Source organism: Thalassophryne amazonica, chromosome 5, assembly GCF_902500255.1.
Source record: "Thalassophryne amazonica chromosome 5, fThaAma1.1, whole genome shotgun sequence".
NCBI classification, from domain to species: Eukaryota; Metazoa; Chordata; class Actinopteri; order Batrachoidiformes; family Batrachoididae; genus Thalassophryne; species Thalassophryne amazonica.
In genome coordinates, this window is record NC_047107.1 from 244,654 (window position 1) to 272,291 (window position 27,638).

The following is a 27,638-nucleotide window of genomic DNA, read 5'->3' on the forward strand; positions in this document are numbered from 1 at the left end:
CCTGACCTCAACTACAATCCTTGACCTGAACTACAACCCCTAACCTGAACTACAACCCCTAGCCATAAGTACAACCCTTAACCTGAATTACAACCCTTAACCTGAACTACAAACTCTAACCTGAACTACAACCCTTAACCTGAACTACACCCCTTAACCTGAACTACACCCCCGAACCTGAACTACACCCCTTAACCTGAACTACATCCCCGAACCTGAACTACAACCCTTAACCTGAACTACAACCCTTAACCTGAACTACAACCCTTGACCTCAACTACAACCCTTGACCTCAACTTCAACCCTTGACCTCAGCTACAACCCCTAACCATAACTGCAACCCCTAACCATAACTGCAACCCTTAAACTGAATTACAACCCCTGACCTCAACTACAATCCTTGACCTGAACTACAACCCCTAACCATAAGTACAACCCTTAACCTGAACTACAACCCTTAACCTGAACTACAACCCCTAACCTGAACTACAACCCTTAACCTGAACTGCAACTCTTAACCTGAACTGCAACCTTTAACCTGAACTACAACCCCTAACATGAACTACAACCCTTAACATGAACTACGAACCCCTAACCATAACTACAACCCTTGACCTCAACTTCAACCCTTGACCTCAACTACAACCCCTAACATGAACTACAACCCTTAACATGAACTACAAACCCCTAACCATAAGTACAACCCTTATCCTGAACTACAACCGCTAACCTGAACTACAACCCCTAACCATAAGTACAACCCTTAACCTGAACTACAACCCCTAACCATAAGTACAACCCTTAACCTGAACTACAACCCTTAACCTGAACTACAACCCTTAACCTGAACTGCAACCCTTAACCTGAACTACAACCCCTAACATGAACTACAACCCTTAACATGAACTACAAACCCCTAACCATAACTACAACCCTTAACCTGAACTACAACCCCTAACCTGAACTACAACCCTTGACCTCAACTTCAACCCTTGACCTTAGCTACAACCCTTGACCTCAGCTACAACCCTTAACATGAACTACAAACCCCTAACCATAAGTACAACCCTTATCCTGAACTACAACCGCTAACCTGAACTACAACCCCTAACCATAAGTACAACCCTTAACCTGAACTACAACCCTTAACCTGAACTACAACCCCGAACCTGAACTACAACCCCGAACCTGAACTACAACCCCTAACATGAACTACAACCCTTAACATGAAATACAAACCCCTAACCATAACTACAACCCTTAACCTGAACTACAACCCCTAACCTGAAGTACAACCCTTAACCTCAACTACAACCCTTGACCTCAGCTACAACCCCTAACCATAACTGCAACCCCTAACCATAACTGCAACCCTTAAACTGAATTACAACCCCTGACCTCAACTACAATCCTTGACCTGAACTAGAACCCCTAACCATAAGTACAACCCTTATCCTGAACTACAACCGCTAACCTGAACTACAACCCCTAACCATAAGTACAACCCCTAACCTGAACTACAACCCTTAACCTGAACTACAACCCTTAACCTGAACTACAACCCCTAACATGAACTACAACCCTTAACATGAACTACAAACCCCTAACCATAACTACAACCCTTAACCTGAACTACAACCCTTAACCATAACTACAACCCTTAACCTGAACTACAACCCCTAACCTGAACTACAACCCTTAACCTCAACTACAACCCTTGACCTCAACTTCAACCCTTGACCTCAGCTACAACCCCTAACCATAACTGCAACCCTTAAACTGAATTACAACCCCTGACCTCAACTACAATCCTTGACCTGAACTACAACCCCTAACCATAAGTACAACCCTTATCCTGAACTACAACCGCTAACCTGAACTACAACCCCTAACCATAAGTACAACCCCTAACCATAAGTACAACCCCTAACCTGAACTACAACCCTTAACCTGAACTACAACCCCTAACCTTCCTACAACCCTTAACCTGAAATACAACCCCTAACCTGATCTACAACCCCTAACGAGAAGCAGAACGAGGCTGTGCTACGTATATCTTAGAACTTTTCAAAATGGGACACAAGACACGGCGGTGTATTCTCCGTCTCACAGTGAAGCCTGAGGTACCAAAATAATGGACTAACCACAAACCCACTGCTGCCCATTGATTGGTTCAGCAGCAAAAGCTACAGTCCTCACACAGCCATAACTACAATCCCTAACCTGAACTACAATCCCTAACCGGAACTACAATCCCTAACCGGAACTACAATCCCGAACCGGAACTACAACCCCGAACCGGAACTACAACCCTGAACCGGAACTACAACCCTGAACCGGAACTACAACCCCTAACCGGAACTACAACCCCTAACCTGGACTACAACCCCTTACCTGGACTACAACCCTTAACCGGAACTACAACCTCTAACCGGAACTACAACCCTTAACCTGGACTATAACCCTTAACCTGATCTACAACCCCTAACCTGATCTACAACCCCTAACGAGAAGCAGAACGAGGCTGTGCTACGTATATCTTAGAACTTTTCAAAATGGGACACAAGACACGGCGGTGTATTCTCTGTCTCACAGTGAAGCCTGAGGTACCAAAATAATGGACTAACCACAAACCCACTGCTGCCCATTGATTGGTTCAGCAGCAAAAGCTACAGTCCTCACACAGCCATAACTACAATCCCTAACCTGAACTACAATCCCTAACCGGAACTACAACCCCTAACCTGAACTACAACCCTTAACCTGAACTACAACCCTTAACCTGAACTACAACCCTTAACCTGAACTACAACCCCGAACCTGAACTACAACCCCGAACCTGAACTACAACCCCGAACCTGGACTATAACCCTTAACCTGGACTACAACCCTTAACCTGGACTACAACCCTTAACCGGAACTACAACCCCTAACCGGAACTACAACCCTTCAATTCAATTTAAATTTCAATTTTATTTATATAGCGCCAAATCACAACAAACAGTTGCTCCAAGGCACTTTATATTGTAAGGCAAGGCCATACAATAATTACGTAAAAACCCCAAAGGTCAAATCGACCCCCTGTGAGCAAGCACTTGGCGACAGTGGGAAGGAAAAACTCCCTTTTAACAGGAAGAAACCTCCAGCAGAACCAGGCTCAGGGAGGGGCAGTCTTCTGCTGGGACTGGTTGGGGCTGAGGGAGAGAACCAGGAAAAAGACATGCTGTGGAGGGGAGCAGAGATCGATCACTAATGATTAAATGCAGAGTGGTGCATACAGAGCAAAAAGAGAAAGAAACAGTGCATCATGGGAACCCCCCAGCAGTCTAAGTCTATAGCAGCATAACTAAGGGATGGTTCAGGGTCACCTGATCCAGTCCTAACTATAAGCTTTAGCAAAAAGGAAAGTTTTAAGCCTAATCTTAAAAGTAGAGAGGGTGTCTGTCTCCCTGATCCGAATTGGGAGCTGGTTCCACAGGAGAGGAGCCTGAAAGCTGAAGGCTCTGCCTCCCATTCTACTCTTACAAACCCTAGGAACTACAAGTAAGCCTGCAGTCTGAGAGCGAAGCGCTCTATTGGGGTGATATGGTACTATGAGGTCCCTAAGATAAGAAGGGACCTGATTATTCAAATCTTATGAGTAAGAAGAAGAATTTTAAATTCTATTCTAGAATTAACAGGAAGCCAATGAAGAGAGGCCAATATGGGTGAGATATGCTCTCTCCTTCTAGTCCCCGTCAGTACTCTAGCTGCAGCATTTTGAATTAACTGAAGGCTTTTCATGGAACTTTTAGGACAACCTGATAATAATGAATTACAATAGTCCAGCCTAGAGGAAATAAATGCATGAATTAGTTTTTCAGCATCACTCTGAGACAAGACCTTTCTGATTTTAGAGATATTGCGTAAATGCAAAAAAGCAGTCTTACATATTTGTTTAATATGCGCTTTGAATGACATATCCTGATCAAAAATGACTCCAAGATTTCTCACAGTATTACTAGAGGTCAGGGTAATGCCATCCAGAGTAAGGATCTGGTTAGACACCATGTTTCTAAGATTTGTGGGGCCAAGTACAATAACTTCAGTTTTATCTGAGTTTAAAAGCAGGAAATTAGAGGTCATCCATGTCCTTATGTCTGTAAGACAATCCTGCAGTTTAGCTAATTGGTGTGTGTCCTCTGGCTTCATGGATAGATAAAGCTGGGTATCATCTGCGTAACAATGAAAATTTAAGCAATGCCGTCTAATAATACTGCCTAAGGGAAGCATGTATAAAGTGAATAAAATTGGTCCTAGCACAGAACCTTGTGGAACTCCATAATTAACCTTAGTCTGTGAAGAAGATTCCCCATTTACATGAACAAATTGTAATCTATTAGATAAATATGATTCAAACCACCGCAGCGCAGTGCCTTTAATACCTATGGTATGCTCTAATCTCTGTAATAAAATTTTATGGTCAACAGTATCAAAAGCAGCACTGAGGTCTAACAGAACAAGCACAGAGATGAGTCCACTGTCTGAGGCCATAAGAAGATCATTTGTAACCTTCACTAATGCTGTTTCTGTACTATGATGAATTCTAAAACCTGACTGAAACTCTTCAAATAGACCATTCCTCTGCAGATGATCAGTTAGCTGTTTTACAACTACCCTTTCAAGAATTTTTGATAGAAAAGGAAGGTTGGAGATTGGCCTATAATTAGCTAAGATAGCTGGGTCAAGTGATGGCTTTTTAAGTAATGGTTTAATTACTGCCACTTTAAAAGCCTGTGGTACATAGCGATTGATCATATTTAAGATCGAAGCATTAAATAATGGTAGGGCTTCCTTGAGCAGCCTGGTAGGAATGGGGTCCAATAGACATGTTGATGGTTTGGATGAAGTAACTAATGAAAATAACTCAGACAGAACAATCTGAGAGAAAGAGTCTAACCAAATACCGGCATCACTGAAAGCAGCCAAAGATAACGATACGTCTTTGGGATGGTTATGAGTAATTGTTTCTCTAATAGTTAAAATTTTATTAGCAAAGAAAGTCATGAAGTCATTACTAGTTAAAGGTAAAGGAATACTCGGCTCAATAGAGCTCTGACTCTTTGTCAGCCTGGCTACAGTGCTGAAAAGAAACCTGGGGTTGTTCTTATTTTCTTCAATTAGTGATGAGTAGTAAGATGTCCTAGCTTTACGGAGGACTTTTTTATAGAGCTCTTTTTCCAGGCTAAGTGAAGATCTTCTAAATTAGTGAGACGCCATTTCCTCTCCAACTTACGGGTTATCTGCTTTAAGCTGCGAGTTTGTAAGTTATACCACGGAGTCAGGCACTTCTGATTTAAAGCTCTCTTTTTCAGAGGAGCTACAGCATCCAAAGTTGTCTTCAATGAGGATGTAAAACTATTGACGAGATACTCTATCTCACTTACAGAGTTTAGGTAGCTACTCTGCACTGTGTTGGTATATGGCATTAGAGAACATAAAGAAGGAATCATATCCTTAAACCTAGTTACAGCGCTTTCTGAAAGACTTCTAGTGTAATGAAACTTATTCCCCACTGCTGGGTAGTTCATCAGAGTAAATGTAAATGTTATTAAGAAATGATCAGACAGAAGGGAGTTTTCAGGGAATACTGTTAAGTCTTCAATTTCCATACCATAACAAGATCTAAGATATGATTAAAGTGGTGGGTGGACTCATTTACATTTTGAGCAAAGCCAACTGAGTCTAATAATAGATTAAATGCAGTGTTGAGGCTGTCATTCTCAGCATCTGTGTGGATGTTAAAATCGCCCACTATAATTATCTTATCTGAGCTAAGCACTAAGTCAGACAAAAGGTCTGAAAATTCACAGAGAAACTCACAGTAACGACCAGGTGGACGATAGATAATAACAAATAAAACTGGTTTTTGGGACTTCCAATTTGGATGGACAAGACTAAGAGTCAAGCTTTCAAATGAATTAAAGCTCTGTCTGGGTTTTTGATTAATTAATAAGCTGGAATGGAAGATTGCTGCTAATCCTCCGCCTCGGCCCGTGCTACGAGCGTTCTGGCAGTTAGTGTGACTCGGGGGTGTTGACTCATTTAAACTAACATATTCATCCTGCTGTAACCAGGTTTCTGTTAGGCAGAATAAATCAATATGTTGATCAATTATTATATCATTTACTAACAGGGACTTAGAAGAGGGAGACCTAATGTTTAATAGACCACATTTAACTGTTTTAGTCTGTGGTGCAGTTGAAGGTGCTATATTATTTTTTCTTTTTGAATTTTTATGCTTAAATAGATTTTTGCTGGTTATTGGTAGTCTGGGAGCAGGCACCGTCTCTACGGGGATGGGGTAATGAGGGGATGGCAGGGGGAGAGAAGCTGCAGAGAGGTGTGTAAGACTACAACTCTGCTTCCTGGTCCCAACCCTGGATAGTCACGGTTTGGAGGATTTAAGAAAATTGGCCAGATTTCTAGAAATGAGAGCTGCTCGATCCAAAGTGGGATGGATGCCGTCTCTCCTAACAAGACCAGGTTTTCCCCAGAAGCTTTGCCAATTATCTATGAAGCCCACCTCATTTTTTGGACACCACTCAGACAGCCAGCAATTCAAGGAGAACATGCGGCTAAACATGTCACTCCCGGTCCGATTGGGGAGGGGCCCAGAGAAAACTAAAGAGTCCGACATTGTTTTTGCAAAGTTACACACCGATTCAATGTTAATTTTAGTGACCTCCGATTGGCGTAACCGGGTGTCATTACTGCCGACGTGAATTACAATCTTACCAAATTTACGCTTAGCCTTAGCCAGCAGTTTCAAATTTCCTTCAATGTCGCCTGCTCTGGCCCCCGGAAGACAATTGACTATGTTTGCTGGTGTCGCTAACTTCACATTTCTCAAAACAGAGTCGCCAATAACCAGAGTTTGATCCTCGGCGGGTGTGTCGCCGAGTGGGGAAAAACGGTTAGAAATGTGAACGGGTTGGCGGTGTACACGGGGCTTCTGTTTAGGGCTACGCTTCCTCCTCACAGTCACCCAGTCGGCCTGCTTTCCCGGCTGCTCGGGATCTGCCAGAGGGAAACTAACCGGAACTACAACCCTTAACCGGAACTACAACCCCTGACCTCAACTACAATTGTCGGACAAGGCCGTTGACGGCGCCTAATAGGCTGCCTCCGGAGTGTTCTGATAAACTGGACCTTCAAATCTCGTTTCTCGTCCTGCGTCTTTGTTTGTCTGTGTGATTGTTTTTCTGTGCTGATGGGGTTTTTTTTCCTCATTGCTGCTGTGTAACGCAGCGGCTATGAGGGTTTTTTTTCTCCTTTTTCCCTCATGTGTGCTTTTTTAATATGTGTTTATGTACCGGGCCCGCCTATGTGTTGTGTGTTGTGTGTCGTTTGTTATGGGTCAGTCTTTGTTTGCTCAGCCCTGCTAGTGACCAAGGCAGGGATGTACATCTGGAGATGGTCCCCGGGCGCCTAATGGTGACTTCTGCTCCTACTGGCAATTAGGATGGGTTAAATGCAGTAGACACATTTCATTGTGCAGGGAACATGTTCTTCTGTGCATATGACAATAAAATTCTTTTGAATCCTTTTTTTTTTTTTTGAACAGGTGTCTTTTATACAGGTAACAAGTTCAAACAGGTGCAATTAATACAGGTAAAGAGTGCAGAATAAGAGGGCTTCTTAAAGACAAATTAACAGGTCTGTGTGAGACAGAATTCTTGCTGGTTGGTAGGTGTTCAAATACTTATTTCATGCAATAATACCATCATCACTGCCTCTTGTTGGATCCTCTTGCTTGCCTCTACTGGTGGTTGGCTCTCACTGCAGTATTGTATCACTTCCTGTTCGGGAGCACAGCAGTGTTTTTCTGTATCTGTTAGCTGTTTAATCTGCGCAGTTAGATTGATCTAGTTATCTAGATTACGATTTGTTTCCCAGTGTAATCTTTACGTGCCTTAACTAAAGCACTCCTTCTGCTGAATCACCTCTAAATTATTTACACATTATTCACTTTGCGTGTTTTTAGGAATCCGCTAGCTTAGCGTAGCTACTAGCTCTTAGCCGATTTAGCATGGCGGCTTCTCCTGTCTCTCCCGCACTTTTCTGCTCTGGGTGTGAAATGTTTATTCCTCGGCCTCCTTTAACAGTAACGGTACTTGTAATAAGTGTAGCTTATTCGTAGCTTTGGAGGCCAGGCTGGGCGAATTGGAGACTCGGCTCCGCACCGTGGAAAATTCTACAGCTAGCCAGGCCCCTGTAGTCGGTGCGGACCAAGGTAGCTTAGCCGCCGTTAGTTCCCCTCTGGCAGATCCCGAGCAGCCGGGAAAGCAGGCTGACTGGGTGACTGTGAGGAGGAAGCGTAGCCCTAAACAGAAGCCCCGTGTACACCGCCAACCCGTTCACATCTCTAATCGTTTTTCCCCACTCGACGACACACCCGCCGAGGATCAAACTCTGGTTATTGGTGACTCTGTTTTGAGAAATGTGAAGTTAGCGACACCAGCAACCATAGTCAATTGTCTTCCGGGGGCCAGAGCAGGCGACATTGAAGGAAATTTGAAACTGCTGGCTAAGGCTAAGCGTAAATTTGGTAAGATTGTAATTCACGTCGGCAGTAATGACACCCGGTTACGCCAATCGGAGGTCACTAAAATTAACATTAAATCGGTGTGTAACTTTGCAAAAACAATGTCGGACTCTGTAGTTTTCTCTGGGCCCCTCCCCAATCAGACCGGGAGTGACATGTTTAGCCGCATGTTCTCCTTGAATTGCTGGCTGTCTGAGTGGTGTCCAAAAAATGAGGTGGGCTTCATAGATAATTGGCAAAGCTTCTGGGGAAAACCTGGTCTTGTTAGGAGAGACGGCATCCATCCCACTTTGGATGGAACAGCTCTCATTTCTAGAAATCTGGCCAATTTTCTTAAATCCTCCAAACCGTGACTATCCAGGGTTGGGACCAGGAAGCAGAGTTGTAGTCTTACACACCTCTCTGCAGCTTCTCTCCCTCTGCCATCCCCTCATTACCCCATCCCCGTAGAGACGGTATCTGCTCCCAGACTACCAATAACCATCAAAAATCTATTTAAGCATAAAAATTCAAAAGGAAAAAATAATATAGCACCTTCAACTGCACCACAGACTAAAACAGTTAAATGTGGTCTATTAAACATTAGGTCTCTCTCTTCTAAGTCCCTGTTGGTAAATGATATAATAATTGATCAACATATTGATTTATTCTGCCTAACAGAAACCTGGTTACAGCAGGATGAATATGTTAGGTTAAATGAGTCAACACCCCCGAGTCACACTAACTGTCAGAATGCTCGTAGCACGGGCCGGGGCGGAGGATTAGCAGCAATCTTCCATTCCAGCTTATTAATTAATCAAAAACCCAGACAGAGCTTTAATTCATTTGAAAGCTTGTCTCTTAGTCTTGTCCATCCAAATTGGAAGTCCCAAAAACCAGTTTTATTTGTTATTATCTATCGTCCACCTGGTCGTTACTGTGAGTTTCTCTGTGAATTTTCAGACCTTTTGTCTGACTTAGTGCTTAGCTCAGATAAGATAATTATAGTGGGCGATTTTAACATCCACACAGATGCTGAGAATGACAGCCTCAACACTGCATTTAATCTATTATTAGACTCTATTGGCTTTGCTCAAAATGTAAATGAGTCCACCCACCACTTTAATCATATCTTAGCTCTTGTTCTGACTTATGGTATGGAAATAGAAGACTTAACAGTATTCCCTGAAAACTCCCTTCTGTCTGATCATTTCTTAATAACATTTACATTTACTCTGATGGACTACCCAGCAGTGGGGAATAAGTTTCATTACACTAGAAGTCTTTCAGAAAGCGCTGTAACTAGGTTTAAGGATATGATTCCTTCTTTATGTTCTCTAATGCCATATACCAACACAGTGCAGAGTAGCTACCTAAACTCTGTAAGGGAGATAGAGTATCTCGTCAATAGTTTTACATCCTCATTGAAGACAACTTTGGATGCTGTAGCTCCTCTAAAAAGAGAGCTTTAAATCAGAAGTGCCTGACTCCGTGGTATAACTCACAAACTCGTAGCTTAAAGCAGATAACCCGTAAGTTGGAGAGGAAATGGCGTCTCACTGATTTAGAAGATCTTCACTTAGCCTGGAAAAAGAGTCTGTTGCTCTATAAAAAAGCCCTCCGTAAAGCTAGGACATCTTTCTACTCATCACTAATTGAAGAAAATAAGAACAACCCCAGGTTTCTTTTCAGCACTGTAGCCAGGCTGACAAAGAGTCAGAGCTCTATTGAACTGAGTACTCCATTAACTTTAACTAGTAATGACTTCATGACTTTCTTTGCTAACAAAATTTTAACTATTAGAGAAAAAAATTACTCATAACATCCCAAAGACGTATCGTTATCTTTGGCTGCTTTCAGTGATGCCGGTATTTGGTTAGACTCTTTCTCTCAGATTGTTCTGTCTGAGTTATTTTCATTAGTTACTTCATCCAAACCATCAACATGTTTATTAGACCCCATTCCTACCAGGCTGCTCAAGGAAGCCCTACCATTATTTAATGCTTCGATCTTAAATATGATCAATCTATCTTTGTTAGTTGGCTATGTACCACAGGCTTTTAAGGTGGCAGTAATTAAACCATTACTTAAAAAGCCATCACTTGACCCAGCTATCTTAGCTAATTATAGGCCAATCTCCAACCTTCCTTTTCTCTCAAAAATTCTTGAAAGGGTAGTTGTAAAACAGCTAACTGATCATCTGCAGAGGAATGGTCTATTTGAAGAGTTTCAGTCAGGTTTTAGAATTCATCATAGTACAGAAACAGCATTAGTGAAGGTTACAAATGATCTTCTTATGGCCTCGGACAGTGGACTCATCTCTGTGCTTGTTCTGTTAGACCTCAGTGCTGCTTTTGATACTGTTGACCATAAAATTTTATTACAGAGATTAGAGCATGCGATAGGTATTAAAGGCACTGCGCTGCGGTGGTTTGAATCATATTTGTCTAATAGATTACAATTTGTTCATGTAAATGGGGAATCTTCTTCACAGACTAAAGTTAATTATGGAGTTCCACAAGGTTCTGTGCTAGGACCAATTTTATTCACTTTATACATGCTTCCCTTAGGCAGTATTATTAGACGGTATTGCTTAAATTTTCATTGTTACGCAGATGATACCCAGCTTTATCTATCCATGAAGCCAGAGGACACACACCAATTAGCTAAACTGCAGGATTGTCTTACAGACATAAAGACATGGATGACCTCTAATTTCCTGCTTTTAAACTCAGATAAAACTGAAGTTATTGTACTTGGCCCCACAAATCTTAGAAACATGGTGTCTAACCAGATCCTTACTCTGGATGGCATTACCCTGACCTCTAGTAATACTGTGAGAAATCTTGGAGTCATTTTTGATCAGGATATGTCATTCAAAGCGCATATTAAACAAATATGTAGGACTGCTTTTTTGCATTTACGCAATATCTCTAAAATTAGAAAGGTCTTGTCTCAGAGTGATGCTGAAAAACTAATTCATGCATTTATTTCCTCTAGGCTGGACTATTGTAATTCATTATTATCAGGTTGTCCTAAAAGTTCCCTAAAAAGCCTTCAGTTAATTCAAAATGCTGCAGCTAGAGTACTGACGGGGACTGGAAGGAGAGAGCATATCTCACCCATATTGGCCTCTCTTCATTGGCTTCCTGTTAATTCTAGAATAGAATTTAAAATTCTTCTTCTTACTTATAAGGTTTTGAATAATCAGGTCCCATCTTATCTTAGGGACCTCGTAGTACCATATCACCCCAATAGAGCGCTTCGCTCTCAGACTGCAGGCTTACTTGTAGTTCCTAGGGTTTGTAAGAGTAGAATGGGAGGCAGAGCCTTCAGCTTTCAGGCTCCTCTCCTGTGGAACCAGCTCCCAATTCAGATCAGGGAGACAGACACCCTCTCTACTTTTAAGATTAGGCTTAAAACTTTCCTTTTTGCTAAAGCTTATAGTTAGGGCTGGATCAGGTGACCCTGAACCATCCCTTAGTTATGCTGCTATAGACATAGACTGCTGGGGGGTTCCCATGATGCACTGTTTCTTTCTCTTTTTGCTCTGTATGCACCACTCTGCATTTAATCATTAGTGATCGATCTCTGCTCCCCTCCACAGCATGTCTTTTTCCTGGTTCTCTCCCTCAGCCCCAACCAGTCCCAGCAGAAGACTGCCCCTCCCTGAGCCTGGTTCTGCTGGAGGTTTCTTCCTGTTAAAAGGGAGTTTTTCCTTCCCACTGTAGCCAAGTGCTTGCTCACAGGGGGTCGTTTTGACCGTTGGGGTTTTACATAATTATTGTATGGCCTTGCCTTACAATATAAAGCACCTTGGGGCAACTGTTTGTTGTGATTTGGCGCTATATAAATAAAATTTATTGATTGATTGATTGATTGAATAAAATGCACATTAATTATTTAAAAATCATACAATGTGATTTTCTGGGTTTGTTTTAGATTCTGTCTCTCACAGTTGAAGTGTACCTACGATAAAAATTACAGACCTCTACATTCTTTGTAGGTGGGAAAACCTGCAAAACTGACAGGGGGTCAAATACTTATTTTCCCCACTGTGTGTCACGTCAACGGCCTCGTTTGACCTTTACTCTGCAGAACAAACATTCAGCAGTCAAAACTGTTCCACTTATTAATCATATTAGCTCAACCAATAACTTGTACCACTTTTTACCAAAAATGGAGCAACTTTAACTTTTGTCACCATTACTAACTGAAGCTGACCTTTGTTACCATTTTTGCTGTTTTTACATCAGAACTCCAGAACATTCAGTCCAAACTATACCTTTTTGGAATCTTTCTGATCAGACAAATAATGTGATTTACATTTTTAACATGATTGAAGCCTTTATTTTCTTCACTGACTCCTCCATGGCTACAGCTACCACCCTGGATGGCCACCATACCTTTGTGTCAGTCCTGCTGCACTGAGGTTGGATTGGCAGGTGGTTTTGAGTTTTTTCATGTCCCTGTACTTGGAGGAGTAATTGCCCCACCAAACCCCCCCTGGGTGGTGCTGACCCACCCGTCTGTCCCCGTCTGTCCAGCAGAAGGTGTGTTTGGGAATTTTTATTTGATTAGGAAAAACATTGTTTTAAATAATTTTCTGTTTGATCAGAACTGGAACAACATTTGATGTACAAAAATATAAAGAAAACCAGGAAGTGCTTTGATGCCACATATACAAGAGAAAGAGGAAAAAAGTTACATTTTTACAACATCAGGTGTGAGGAGACAAAACGCCTCTCAAAGCACCAACATGGTCAACGTGACGACTTCCTCTCCTCCTGCTGGCGACTTCTCACACACCATCGAAAATCTCCCAAACCTGCAACAGGAATCTTCTGCTTTCATCTGGAACCATCTCGGAGCGCTCAATCCTCCTTCTGGGTCATGCTGTCCATCGGGGCTCCTCGTCCTTCTCATCTCAGGGTTTCTTCTTCCTGTTCCCGCTTTAAAGGTCGACACTCAGGGTGGACCCACTCATCTGTATCCCCCCCCCCAACCCTGACACACACACACCCTCTTCAGACCAGATGAAACCAGATCACTGCACCACAGTGATTTTACTGTTTCATCTCAGTTTCCTTCAGCCACTTAAAAACCCAAACTTTGAAGCTTGGGACTCCGACGTGGGCGGTCACATCTCCTCCACTCTCCCTTATCTCTGTTCTCTGCTTTAACCTTCAAGTCCCTACTTCACCAGACTGTGAATTCCTCAAATTACACTCAACAAAAAATAAACGCAACACTTTTGGTTTTGCTCCCATTTTGTATGAGATGAACTCAAAGATCTAAATCTTTTTCCACATACACAATATCACCATTTCCCTCAAATATTGTTCACAAACCAGTCTAAATCTGTGATAGTGAGCACTTCTCCTTTGCTGAGATAATCCATCCCACCTCACAGGTGTGCCATATCAAGATGCTGATTAGACACCATGATTAGTGCACAGTTGTGCCTTAGACTGCCCACAATAAAAGGCCACTCTGAAAGGTGCAGTTTTATCACACAGCACAATGCCACAGATGTCGCAAGATTTGAGGGAGCGTGCAATTGGCATGCTGACAGCAGGAATGTCAACCAGAGCTGTTGCTCGTGTATTGAATGTTCATTTCTCTACCATAAGCCGTCTCCAAAGGCGTTTCAGAGAATTTGGCATTACATCCAACCAGCCTCACAACCGCAGACCACGTGTAACCACACCAGCCCAGGACCTCCACATCCAGCATGTTCACCTCCAAGATCGTCTGAGACCAGCCACTCGGACAGCTGCTGGAACAATCGGTTTGCATAACCAAAGAATTTCTGCACAAACTGTCAGAAACCATCTCAGGGAAGCTCATCTGCATGCTCGCCGTCCTCATCGGGGTCTCGACCTGACTCCAGTTCATCGTAACCGACTTGAGTGGGCAAATTCTCACATTCGCTGGTGTTTGCCACGTTGGAGAGGTGTTCAGGTGTGACAACCTGATCAACTCTATGCGAATGGCACACCTGTGAGGTGGGATGGATTATCTCAGCAAAGGAGAAGTGCTCACTATCACAGATTTAAACTGGTTTGTGAACAATATTTGAGGGAAATGGTGATATTGTGTATGTGGAAAAAGTTTTAGATCTTTGAGTTCATCTCATACAAAATGGGAGCAAAACCAAAAGTGTTGCATTTATATTTTTGTTGAGTGTATTTGGACAATTTAAACACTGTCAGATCTTTTTTTTTTTTCATTCCTTCTGTGCGCTTCGCGTACATTCACCCAGGTTAGTGTGCACGTTTTACTGACAAAGCATCGCAAAATTACAATCTCACTTGTAGTAGAAATAAAAGTGAGCCGTCAGAAACTTTTAGGTTTAGTCTGAATTTGTGAAACTGCTTTTCCCCCAATGATCAAAATCTGTATTTAAGACCAACACAAAAACTAGTTATAAAAAAAAACATGCGTCTTCAACAGGACGATGTGGCTCCACTGCTCCACCTGCTGTCTGACAGTAGTATGACATGAAAAATGTCACGCCAGCAAAGTTTTAGTCTTGCTTTTAAAACAACAAACATGGCAGCGGTTCAAGCAGGTCAGCTGAAGTGCAGCCGGGTTTCCTGCCACGTCAGCCCTCCTTCCTGGAAAGCTCCACCCCACTTGGCGACTTGCAGTCCAGTTTGATGTCATGACCTGATCAACAGCGCCACCACTCATCATTAAGCTAGCTTTGGTCCAATTATTTGAAAATGCTGCCGCTGTTGACCGCGAGGATCCACAGCTGCTGTCAGGATGTAGAACATGAGCACAACAAAGCTTAGCATTGAACGGGTCTGAAACCCAAAACACGCGCCACCATGGCAACAATCCAACTTGAAGGACTTCAAAGGTCACCCATTTGTCAGCTTGTAAATGAATACGCGCCACCTGAAACCGCTAAAGGAGCGACCTGCTGTGGAAAGCCTGCATCAGGAGGAAGTCTAAACAGAGGTTAAAGCTCACTGAAGGTTGCAAAGTTTCCGCCATGGTCAGTTCAAACCAACAGAAAAGGTTTTCCAGTCGTCTCTTTAATTGCCATGTTGTCCAAACCCTGTGCACGTGGGGACAGTCTGCGGCCAGCCTACAGGTCCTCGGTGAAGATGATGCAGGGACTCGGGTCTTCATTGGACTCCAGCTGCACCGTGGACACAAACCAGCGGCGTGCGCCCGTGGCGTTGTACTTGAGCGTGGTGCGGTAAATGTTCTTGGTGTGTTTGGGGTAGATGATGGTGGTGCTCTGGTAGCTGAGGGGCCTCTGGCGTGGCTCCAGGTGCACCTCGCTCCTGTAGCTCCTCCAGGTGCAGTTCTGCACCGCCACCACCGTCTCACTGTAGGACGTGGCCGTGGGACGCGACACACAGTAGACCCGGTCCCGGTAATGCCTGTCAGAGTCGTACTTGACCTCAGAATTACATCTGCAGAAGAAAATATGTCAGAACCATGTGCTGCCTGGACCTGACCACTAGGTGGCAGTGTCCCAGAAAAAAGTACTGACACACTGTCACTCACTTGATCTCTTGCTCTGGTTTGGGATTGACCTCGATGCTTTCTCCAAAGAACACGGGGTGCATGCGCGTCCGGACGTCTGTTCCTGTGGCGTTCAGCAGCAAGTACGGCAACTGGGGAGAGAGAAAAAAAACCCAGCAGTCAGGAAATATCCACCACGTCCCCTCTGCTCCAGGAGCCGAGCAACAAAAAGAAAATCATTGACACAGTTCTGTGACTGTGTGTGGAAAGTCTCCAACCTTCTGCTGAGTTCAGCTTGAGAAACACGTCTGTGACGTATGTCACTTGAAACTGCTTGTTTTAGACTTTGTTGCGGTTGTGCTGGTTACATTTAAAGGGTTGTTGCAGTCTTCAATACTCTGGACTAAAATTCAAATATATATATATAGGGATGTCCCGATCCGATCACGTGATCAGAAATCGGGCCCAATCACATGGTTTCAGACTTGATCAAAATCGGACGTTGCATCCCGATCAAGAATCCGATATAGATTTTATCCTCATTATTTTGTGTCTGAGATCATTTCCAATGTGAAGGCTTTGTTGATCCGGGACGTCACCTGACTTATACAAAAAGGCAGAAGGCGTGGACATCAGCACTTTTTCGGCACATTCCACTGTTACAGGAGTTTTTGTCATGGAAAGAGAAGCGGAGGGATGCGCCACCATGCCGCTCATGGCGTGGGACAAAAGCACCTCCGTGTTGGTCTCACAGGACGGCTTTCAGACAGCTTTCAGTGGGTTTTCAGTCGTGTGACTATCCGAGAAATTGTGAATGAGCTGGACATGCCAGAACATGTCCTGTGAGGCTTCATCACGGCGTTGCTTTGCGCCATGCGGCTCCGCCGCGACGTACGGAATTCCTCCGCTCCTCTTTCCATGACAAAAACTCCTGTAACAGTGGAATGTGCCGTTCATTTCCAAACTGAACGCTGTGTTGATCCGAGACGTCGTCTGACTAGCACAGGAATTGCAGAAGACATGGACATCAGCACTTTTTTGGCACATTGAGACAGACGTGCGGAGGAATTTGCGCGTTGGAACGGAGCCGCATGGCGCAAAGCAACGCTGTGAGGAAGCCTCACAGGACATGTTCCGGAATGTCCAGCTCATTCACAATTTCTCGGATAGTCACACAACTGAAAAGCCAGCGAAAGCCATCTGAAAGCCATCTCAAAGCCGTCCTGTGAGACCAACATGGAGGTGCTTTTGTCCCGCACCATGAACGGCTCCGTGGCGCATCCCTCCGCTTCTCTTTCCATGAAAAAAACTCCTGTAACAGTGGAATGTGCCAAAAAAGTGCTGATGTCCACGCCTTCTGCCATTTCTGTGGAAGTCAGACGACGTCCCGGATCAACAAAGTCTTCACGTTGGAAATGATCTGGTTGTTTCAGCCTGTCGATCGGCGCTTGGAGCGCACCGCACTCTCAGCAGTTGTGGACAGTCTTTAAACCGGCTGTAACACTCCTTAATCTGTGTAATCCCCATAAAATCGTCCCTGATAGCCATATTAATTTTCTGAATGGTGTCCACCTGGAGGTCTCTCACAGTTTCTGGAAAAATTTGATGCAGCAAAGCTCCAAATCGTTCAGACATTTTATTCGCAATATAAATCCGACGAGAGGGGTGGACCACTGCTCACACAAAGGCTGCTGACAGGTGAATGACGCAACCGACAGGCGTGAAAAAACTCACGCATGCGCACGAAGGTTCAAGCTTGGCTGATGCAATCACACGTGATTCAAATCCATATGGTTTTTGAAAAAATAAAAAGGTCAGATACTTTTCTAAGAAACCTCACATTTTTCAGTTTAAATAAATTTATGATTCAGCTCTGTAATTTTTTTGATCAAATTTATTTTCATTCATATTTCTTTTTTCCACTTTCAGATCTTATTTTTTCAGTTTCAAACTTTTGGCCCCGTTCTGGCGTGGGAGGGCATGGCTTCGATTGAGAGGGGCGTGGAATTGTGAGTGACAGGAGAGCAATCAGTCCTCACATGATGTTGCTTTCAGGAAACGTGGGAACTTTGACAGATAATGACTTAACACTTTCCACTGTGTTGTCCTGATACCTGTAAATAAAGTGATGCTAAAGATGTCTACAACCCCTGGCAATAATTATGGAATGACCGGCCTCAGAGGATGTTCATTCAGTTGTTTAATTTTGTAGAAAAATAGCAGATCACAGACATGACACAAAACTAAAGTCATTTCAAATGGCAACTTTCTGGCTTTAAGAAACACTACAAGAAATCAGGAAAAAATTGTGGCAGTCAGTAACGGTTACTTTTTAGACCAAGCAGAGGGAAAAAAATATGGAATCACTCAATTCTGAGGAATAAATTATGGAATCACCCTGTACATTTTCATCCCCAAAACTAACACCTGCATCAAATCAGATCTGCTCATTAGTCTGCATCTAAGAAGGAGTGATCACACCTTGGAGAGCTGTTGCACCAAGTGGACCGACATGAATCATGGCTCCAACACGAGAGATGTCAATTAAAACAAAGGAGAGGATTATCAAACTCTTAAAAGAGAGTAAATCATCACGCAATGTTGCAAAAGATGTTGGTTGTTCACAGTCAGCTGTGTCTAAACTCTGGACCAAATACAAACAACATGGGAAGGTTGTTAAAGGCAAACATACTGGTAGACCAAGGAAGACATCAAAGCGTCAAGACAGAAAACTCAAAGCAATATGTCTCAAAAATCAAAAATGCACAACAAAACAAATGAGGAACGAATGGGAGGAAACTGGAGTCAACGTCTGTGACCGAACTGTAAGAAACCACCTAAAGGAAATGGGATTTACATACAGAAAAGCTAAACGAAAGCCATCATTAACACCTAAACAGAAAAAAACAAGGTTACAATGGGCTAAGGAAAAGCAATCGTGGACTGTGGATGACTGGATGAAAGTCATATTCAGTGATGAATCTCGAATCTGCATTGGGCAAGGTGATGATGCTGTAACTTTTGTTTGGTGCCGTTCCAATGAGATTTATAAAGATGACTGCCTGAAGAGAACATGTAAATTTCCACAGTCATTGATGATATGGGGCTGCATGTCAGGTAAAGGCACTGGGGAGATGGCTGTCATTACATCATCAATAAATGCACAAGTTTACGTTGATATTTTGGACACTTTTCTTATCCCATCAATTGAAAGGATGTTTGGGGATGATGAAATCATTTTTCAAGATGATAATGCATCTTGCCATAGAGCAAAAACTGTGAAAACATTCCTTGCAAAAAGACACATAGGGTCAATGTCATGGCCTGCAAATAGTCCGGATCTTAATCCAATTGAAAATCTTTGGTGGAAGTTGAAGAAAATGGTCCATGACAAGGCTCCAACCTGCAAAGCTGATCTGGCAACAGCAATCAGATAAAGTTGGAGCCAGATTGATGAAGAGTACTGTTTGTCACTCATTAAGTCCATGCCTCAGAGACTGCAAGCTGTTATAAAAGCCAGAGGTGGTGCAACAAAATACTAGTGATGTGTTGGAGCGTTTTTTTGTTTTTCATGATTCCAAAATTTTTTCCTCAGAATTGAGTGATTCCATATTTTTTCCCTCTGCTTGGTCTAAAAAAGTAACCGTTACTGACTGCCACAATTTTTTTTTCCTGATTTCTTATAGTGTTTCTTAAAGCCAGAAAGTTGCCATTTGAAATGACTTTAGTTTTGTGTCATGTCTGTGATCTGCTTTTTTTCTACAAAATTAAACAACTGAATGAACATCCTCCGAGGCCGGTGATTCCATCATTTTTGCCAGGGGTTGTATTACAAGTAATTCTAGACCACTCTTGGTCATTTTTGATGTTTAAAAACTGGAAAATATGCAAGATTGTAAAGTTTAACACATATACCTAAAAAACTGATGTGTCCCAAATCCACACAAGACCGTGAACACAGCACAGCATTGCCGCATCGCCGCAGGTTGCTCATTTTACAGGCTGCAGTGAAGTGTTACAAGCTTTCTAAGTGACACACAGAGAGACCAGGCTCAGCATCTGAAGGAAGCTTTAATATGGACAGAACCAAGCAGACCGCCCATAAATCCAAATCCAAAGCCGCCCGGAAGAGCGCTCCGGCTACCGGCGGTGTGAAGAAGCCTCGCCGTTACAGACCCGGCACTGTGGCACTGAGAGAGATTCACCGCTACCAGAAATCCACCGAGCTGCTGATCCACAAGCTGCCCTTCCAGCACCTGGTGAGAGAAATCGCTCAGGACTTCAAGACCGACCTCTGCTTTCAGAGCTCCGCTGTGATGCTCTGCAGGAGGCCGGCGAGGCTGACCTTGTTGTTTAATGCTGGCAAATTATACAGTATTTTTTTTGTCTTTCTGATGCCTGATTCTGTTTTTTCTCTGTTTAAGGTGCAGCTCCATCCAGAGATGGGAGTTGTATTTGTGTTGGCGATCCTAATGTCCTGTGCACCAACAGCATTTCTTGTATATTCGTCCGTGAATTGTTCTGTGAATTTTTTCTGTAATTTATGTTTGTATCATGGTCCAAGCAGAGGGTCACCCCTTTGAGTCTGGTCTGCTTGAGGTTTTTTCCTCAGGGGGAGTTTTTTCTTACCACTGTTGCTCTGGGGGTTAGTAACGTTAGACCTTACTTGTGTGAAGCACCTTGAGGCAACTCTGTTGTGATTTGGTGCTATATAAATGAAATTAAATTGAAATTGAATTTTCGACCAGATCTTATATTGCATTTAACAGAGTTAAATTGTTCACCTTCAACCAGATTAATGTTGGGTGAACAAGGGTCCAGCTCAGACAATACAAATTAAATACAAAAAAAACACTGCAAACCAAAACATAAACAACGAAACAACAAAAAAAAAAAGCAACCAAACATGCATAAAATTAGGCAAAACTCGACAGAGGATGAATAAACCCCTCACCCCACCACACTAATCACAGCAGGTGAAATCAATCCTGTGTAGTGCGCCAACAGCACCAGCAGAGGGCACCCTCTGCAAAGCAATGTACACAGCCATTGGCAGCCAACGAAATGTGGACAAAGCAACGGCTCCTTGATAGGAGGTGGTTACTCGAGCCTGTGCGCCGCAGTTCCTCGTGCCTGAATAAGAGACATGAGGATAATAAAAACAAACAATAACTACATCAACTCAACCCGTGTGGTTGAGATCTTAAATGCCGGTGGAGGCGACCGCAGACAGCAGGAGGAGGAGGGGTAGAGAGAGCCGTGACGGACTTAACCACAAGGTCCCGTGACCCACACTCTAAAGCAGAATTTAACATCAGCCACAACCAATGCCCAAAGCCAACGCGACAATGAACGGACTTACCACAGTAGAGAGCCCTGGACCCACAGCGCGTGTCTGACCTCACACACTCAACCATGAAGGAATCCCCACAGACCAGCCCTCTGTCCCAGAATGTGCAGCGTTTAATGTAGCACCTGCCCAAACAGCGTCACACACAAGCGTGCTGCCACCTGGAACCCACTCCAGGTGGTGTGTGTATGACGCGCAATGTGTGCACTCTGGCTTTCAAGGCCATGTTATCACCTCCAACCATTTACCTTAAAGGTAGACCGCACACCAACATACCACATATGTGAAAATATCATTCCATGCATGTACAGCAGGGCCACCTGGTTTGGAATGTAATGTCTGATCATTTTAAAACAACTTAGGTTTCTTTGTATTGTTTTTGATATCTTCTTTATGTGTCCATCAAATTTTAGTTGTGAGTCAAAAACTAAACCTAAATATTTAGTTTCATTTACCCATTGTATTTTATTATTTTGCAAAAGTATTTTAAAATTCTGTTCTAAATTTTGTGTTTTGATGGAAAAACACATGGCAACTGTTTTAGTGAGCCACAGACTAACCTTAGCCATGCATGCAGATAAAACTGCTGCAGCTTGCGCTGGTGTCTTTGCAGGAGCATGAAAAACAGCATCTTCCGCATAAAGCTGACAATGGACACCACAACAAATCAAAGACAGATCATTTATGACGAGACCAAACAGCAATGGTCCCAGTATGGAGCCCTGAGGTATGCCCATCGAGATGTTTATGAGAGACGACTTTTCCTGGGCCACTTTCACACACTGTTCCCAATCCTGAAGAAACCGCCGCACTGCCTCAGGGGAGATGTTAAATAAAGGCATTTTGGCTAAAAGAAGGCTATGGCTGACTGTTTCAAAAGCTTTTTTAAGATCGAGAAACACAGCTCCTACCACCTCACCCCTATCCAAGGACTTCTTTACGAGTATATTTTCTATGAAGCAGCAGTTTGCAATCTCAGTGGAATAACCTGATCTAAAGCCAAACTGCTGCGGGTGGAGGAGCTGATTAGCCACCAAGTGATCGGTCAGCTGAGCCGCCACAACTTTTTCAATAATCTTAGACAGTACAGGTAAAATTGATATCGGCCGGTAGTTGTGTATAGAGTCCTGGCTTCCTGATTTAAAGATTGGAACAATAACAGCTTTCTTCCACCCTGAGGGAAATGTACCTTTACTAATGGACAAATTAACAAGGTGTGTCAAGGGTTTAACTAACAAGTTAGCGTAGCGTTTAAGGAAGCAACAGTTCATATTAAAAATATCCTTTACTCTAGAACAGGGGTAGGCAACCTGTTCCAGAAACCAGGATTTCACTGTGAAATCACCTGGTGGAGTCAGTGGCTGCAAAGAAAACCTGCACCCTCATGGCTCTTTCTGGAACAGGTTGCCTACTCCTGCTCTAGAATGAGACAGTTTTTGAATGATCTGGCTGACTTCAGTCACACTTATCTCTTTAATACAAAAGGAGGCAGGCTGAAGTGGTTCACTCTCACATTTAGATCCCTCAAAATGTTTTGTTAATTCTACTATTGATTGTACAAAGTAAGTATTAAATTCATTAGCCATAATGGTACTGTCATTAATACTTTGGCCATTTACAAGGTCTGTCAATAAAGTATAGGTCCTTTTTATTTTTTTCAAAAACTATATGGATTTCATTCATATGTTTTTACGTCAGACATGCTTGAACCCTCGTGCGCATGCGTGAGTTTTTCCACGCCTGTCGGTGACGTCATTCGCCTGTGAGCACTCCTTGTGGGAGGAGTCGTCCAGCCCCTCGTCGGAATTCCTTTGTCTGAGAAGTTGCTGAGAGACTGGCGCTTTGTTTGATCAAAATTTTTTTAAACCTGTGAGACACATCGAAGTGGACACGGTTCGAAAAATTAAGCTGGTTTTCAGTGAAAATTTTAACGGCTGATGAGAGATTTTGAGGTGATTCTGTCGCTTTAAGGACTTTTCACGGTGCGAGACGTCGTGCAGCGCTCTCAGCCGCCGTCGTCAGCCTGTTCAAGCTGAAAACCTCCACATTTCAGGCTCTGTTGATCCAGGACATCGTGAGAGAACAGAGAAGTTTCAGAAGAAGTCGGTTTCAGCATTTTATCCGGATATTCCACTGTTAAAGGAGATTTTTTTAATGAAAGACGTGTGGACGGGTCCGCGCGTCGGGACGCAGCCGGCGCGGTGCGGCGGCACAGGAAAAACACCTCCGTGTTGATAACCATTTGTAAAATCCAGGCGGCTTTTGATGGCTTTCAGTGGAGTGAGTATATGAGAAATTGTTTAACAGGCAGGACATGTTCCAACTTGTCCTTAAGGCTTCCAACAGAAGTGTTTTTCCTGTGGCGGAGCGTCGCTCCGTGGGAAGTCCTTAAAGCGACAGTATCACCTCAAAATCTCTCATCAGCCGTTAAAATTTTCACCGAAAACCAGTTTAATTTTTCAAACCGTGTCCACTTCGATGTGCCTCACAGGTTTAGAAAAAATTTTGATCAAACAAAGCGCCAGTCTCTCAGCAACTTCTCAGACAAAGGAATTCCGACGAGGGGCTGGACGACTCCTCCCACAAGGAGTGCTCACAGGCGAATGACGTCACCGACAGGCGTGGAAAAACTCACGCATGCGCACGAGGGTTCAAGCATGTCTGACGTAAAAACATATGAATGAAATCCATATCGTTTTTGAAAAAATAAAAAGGACCGTTACTTTATTGACAGACCTCGTATAATTAGTTCCCTAATGCCTTTGAATTTAGTTTTTATTAGTCAAATTATTTAAGTGCTTCCCAAGGGAATTATTGTTGCCCTTTGCATTACCTATAAGGTTTGTATAATATGAAGCTTGTGCTTTTTCTAAGTTCTTGAACTACTTTCTTTCTTAAGCTTTTAAAAATAAAATGATCTGTATTAAGTTTAGACTGTAATGATTTCTTCAAAGCCAAATCTCGCTTCTTCATAAGTTTCCTTATATCATTATTAAGCCATGAAAGTCTTGTTTTCATTTTGTTTACACTTTTTTTGAATGGTAAATTTATCAACTAATTGTGTGATAGCTGCAGTGATAGAATTGCAACATTTATCCACATCTTCCACGGCCAAAACTTGTGCCTAATCAAAAAATCTTAGTTCCCTTTCAAACTGTAAGGTTTTGGATTTTGGGATAAATGATTTAGTGCCATTTTCATGATTGTATAACTTACCAAAATATTGGAATCTCTTTTTAGTCAGCTTCCTCATAGTCAAAGTCAGATTGTGGTCAGATAACCCTGTAATTAAATTATAAGTCTTAACAATACACTCAGGTTTGTTTGTAAATGCCAAGTCAATAAGGGTCTTTGTCTGCCGGGTAATCCTGGTAGGTCCTTTAATCATTTGGTGATAATTAAATTTTGTCATAATTGTTTTAAGTTTTTGTTTGCACACTTTGTCAGCCCAATTGATGTTAAAATCCCCATACCATATTGTTTCTCTATGTAGCTCAAGTTGCTTTACTGCACAACTTAGTTCATCATAAAAGGACACCTTATGGGAAGGTGGACTGTAAAGAACGACATTAAAATTCATAGTAGGTGACAAAATTACGAGGTCTGTCTAAAAAGTAACGAACCTTTTTTTTTTTTTTCAAAAACTATATGGATTTAAATCGTGTGATTGCATCAGCCAACCTTGAACCCTCGTGCGCATGCGTGAGTTTTTTCGCGCCTGTCGGTTGTGTCATTCGCCTGTGGGCAGGCTTTGTGTGAGCACTGGTCCACCCCCTCGTCGGATTTTCATTGTCAGGGAAATGGCAGAGCGACTGCCACTTTGCTCCATGAATTTTTTTTTCAGAAACTGTTAGAGACAGCCAGTTGGAAACCATTTGAAAGATTCAGATGGCTTTTGGTGAAGATTCTGTCGGCGCCACACAGATTAAGTTGTGTTAAAACCTTTTTAAAGATGGCCCACAGTGGTGGAGGGCACGCGGTGCACCGAGCAGCCATCGACAGGCTGGAACGTCCAAATCATTTCTAAACTGAACGCTGTGTTCATCCGGGACGTCGTGTGACTACCACAGAAATGGCAAGAGAGCTGGACATAGCACTTTTGTGGCACATTCCACTGTTACAGGAGATTTTGTAATGAAAGACGTGCGGAGGATTTTGCGCGTCGGCACGGATCTGCTCATGGCGCGCAAAAAAAAAAAAAAACAACTCCGTGTTGGAAACCATTCAAAAGATTCAGACGGCTTTCAATGGCTTTTCAGTCGAGTGAGTATCCGAGAAATTGTGTAACAGCTGGACATGCCCCAACATGTCCTGTGAGACTTCTAACACGGAGGTGTTTTTTGTTGCGCACCATGAGCGGCTCCGTGCAGATGCGCGAAATCCTCTGCACGTCTTTCATTACAAAATCTCCTGTAACAGTGGAATATGCCGCAAAAGTGCTGATGTCCAGCTCTCTTGCCATTTCTGTGGTAGTCACACGACGTCCCGGAAAAACAAGGCCTTCACTTTGGAAATGATCTGGTTGTTTCAGCGGGGTTTCAGCCTGTCAATTGGCGCTCGGAGTGCACCTCATTCTCAGACACTGTGGGCGGTCTTTAAACCGGCTGGAGCACTCCTCAATCTGTGTAATCCCCATAAAATCGTTCCTGAAAGCCATCTGAATTTTCCGAACGGTGTCCACCTTGAGGTCTCTCACAGTTTCTGGAAAAATTTGATGCAGCAAAGCTCCAAATCATTCAGACATTTTATTCGCAATAAAAATCCGACGAGAGGGGTGGACCAAATGCTCACACAAAGCCTGCTCACAGGCGAATGACGCAACCGACAGGCATGAAAAAACTCACGCATGTGCACGAAGGTTCAAGCTTGGCTGATGCAATCACACGTGATTCAAATCCATATGGTTTTTGAAAAAAGTAAAAGGTCTGTTACTTTTGGATAGATCTCATATGTTTAAAGCTAGATATTCAAGGGGAGTGTTTAATTCAATTAGGTTACATTTAAATTTATCTTTGATGTAAATTAACACCCCTCCCCCCTTCCCAGAGTTTCTGTCCTTTCTGAAGCATTGATATCCCTCAATGTCTATCATATTGTTAGGGAGCAGCGCAGTCACATCCAGCCAAGCCACACTGCCAGACGAACTGAACGAGTTCAACATTCGCTTTGAGGCCCAAAATACTGATCAGCAGGGAAGGACGTTGGGCAAGAAGAGCAGACAGGACTCATCATTCACAGTGACATCAGTAGACGTGCGCAGGGTTCTGAGCAAAATAAATCCACAGACAGCACCTGGTCCAGATAACATGTCCTCTGTACTCACCTGTTTTAGGTCCACCACCATAGAGCCCGTCCCCAAGAGAATCACTGTTACCTGCTCAAATGACTATCGTCCCACAGCACTCACTCCAATCATAATGAAGTGGTAGAGAAGCTTGAATCTTCGACTGGACTGGGTTGCTTGATGCGAGGACGTTTCGCTTCAAATCGCAGAAGCTTCCTCAGCTAAAATTCTTGCTCTGGTGGTCTGACTTCTGTCTTGACTCTTGTAGAGAAGAATAATCAAGAAGTCACAAAAGCTGGAATTGTAAACCTAACCAGACCCCTCCTACCGAGAGGCAGACTGCTATAGGCTGGTGACTAAACAATAGCTCTAATTAGCACCTATTGTGCTCTAGTTAGCACCCTCCTAATGACAGGGCAGCTGTCCCTCCCCTGATGGCTCCCTTGACGACTCTCCTGATGACGTGAATGACTCATTACCATGAACAAAAGACTGAAACTGCTTTGATCTGAGTACCCCATTGTAAACAGGGGACAAAGCGTGTCTCAGACCCCCTCCCCGGTTAAGGCTGGGTTTCAAATGTTTCACAAAGAATGCCTCCTTGACCCCTCTCTCAAACCATTTATTCTCTCTGGCTAATATTTTAACTTCCTTGTCCTCAAACGTGTGGTTAGTGTCTTTAAGGTGGAGATGAACTGCAGACTGAGGTCCACTGGCGCCCTCTCTGCGGTGCTGGTATAGCCTTTTCTGTAAAAGTTGCTTCGTCTCACCTATGTAGTGTTCATTACAGTTTTCCTGACATCTGATAGAATACACTACATTGCTCTGTTTGTAACTAGGGATCCTGTCCTTAGGGTGAACTAATTTCTGTCTCAAGGTGTTAACCGGTTTAAAGTAAACTGGGATTTTGTGCTGTCTGAAGATCCTCTGTAGTTTTTCCCCTACTCCTGCTA

General features: G+C 43.2%; 1 protein-coding gene across 2 annotated transcripts in view; it reads right to left on the minus strand.

The window, feature by feature from the left end:
- Positions 1-14,718: 14,718 nt before the first annotated feature.
- Positions 14,719-27,638, minus strand: part of rflna (refilin A) — a 54,279-nt gene continuing 41,359 nt past the window's right edge. For both annotated transcript variants that reach the window (XM_034169639.1, XM_034169638.1), the window contains 2 exons: positions 16,094-16,203; positions 14,719-15,999 (listed from right to left, as the gene is read on the minus strand). In XM_034169639.1, coding sequence (XP_034025530.1) covers positions 15,666-15,999; positions 16,094-16,203 — 444 coding nt within the window. In that variant the 3' untranslated portion in view covers positions 14,719-15,665. The remainder of the gene's footprint in view (positions 16,000-16,093; positions 16,204-27,638) is intronic.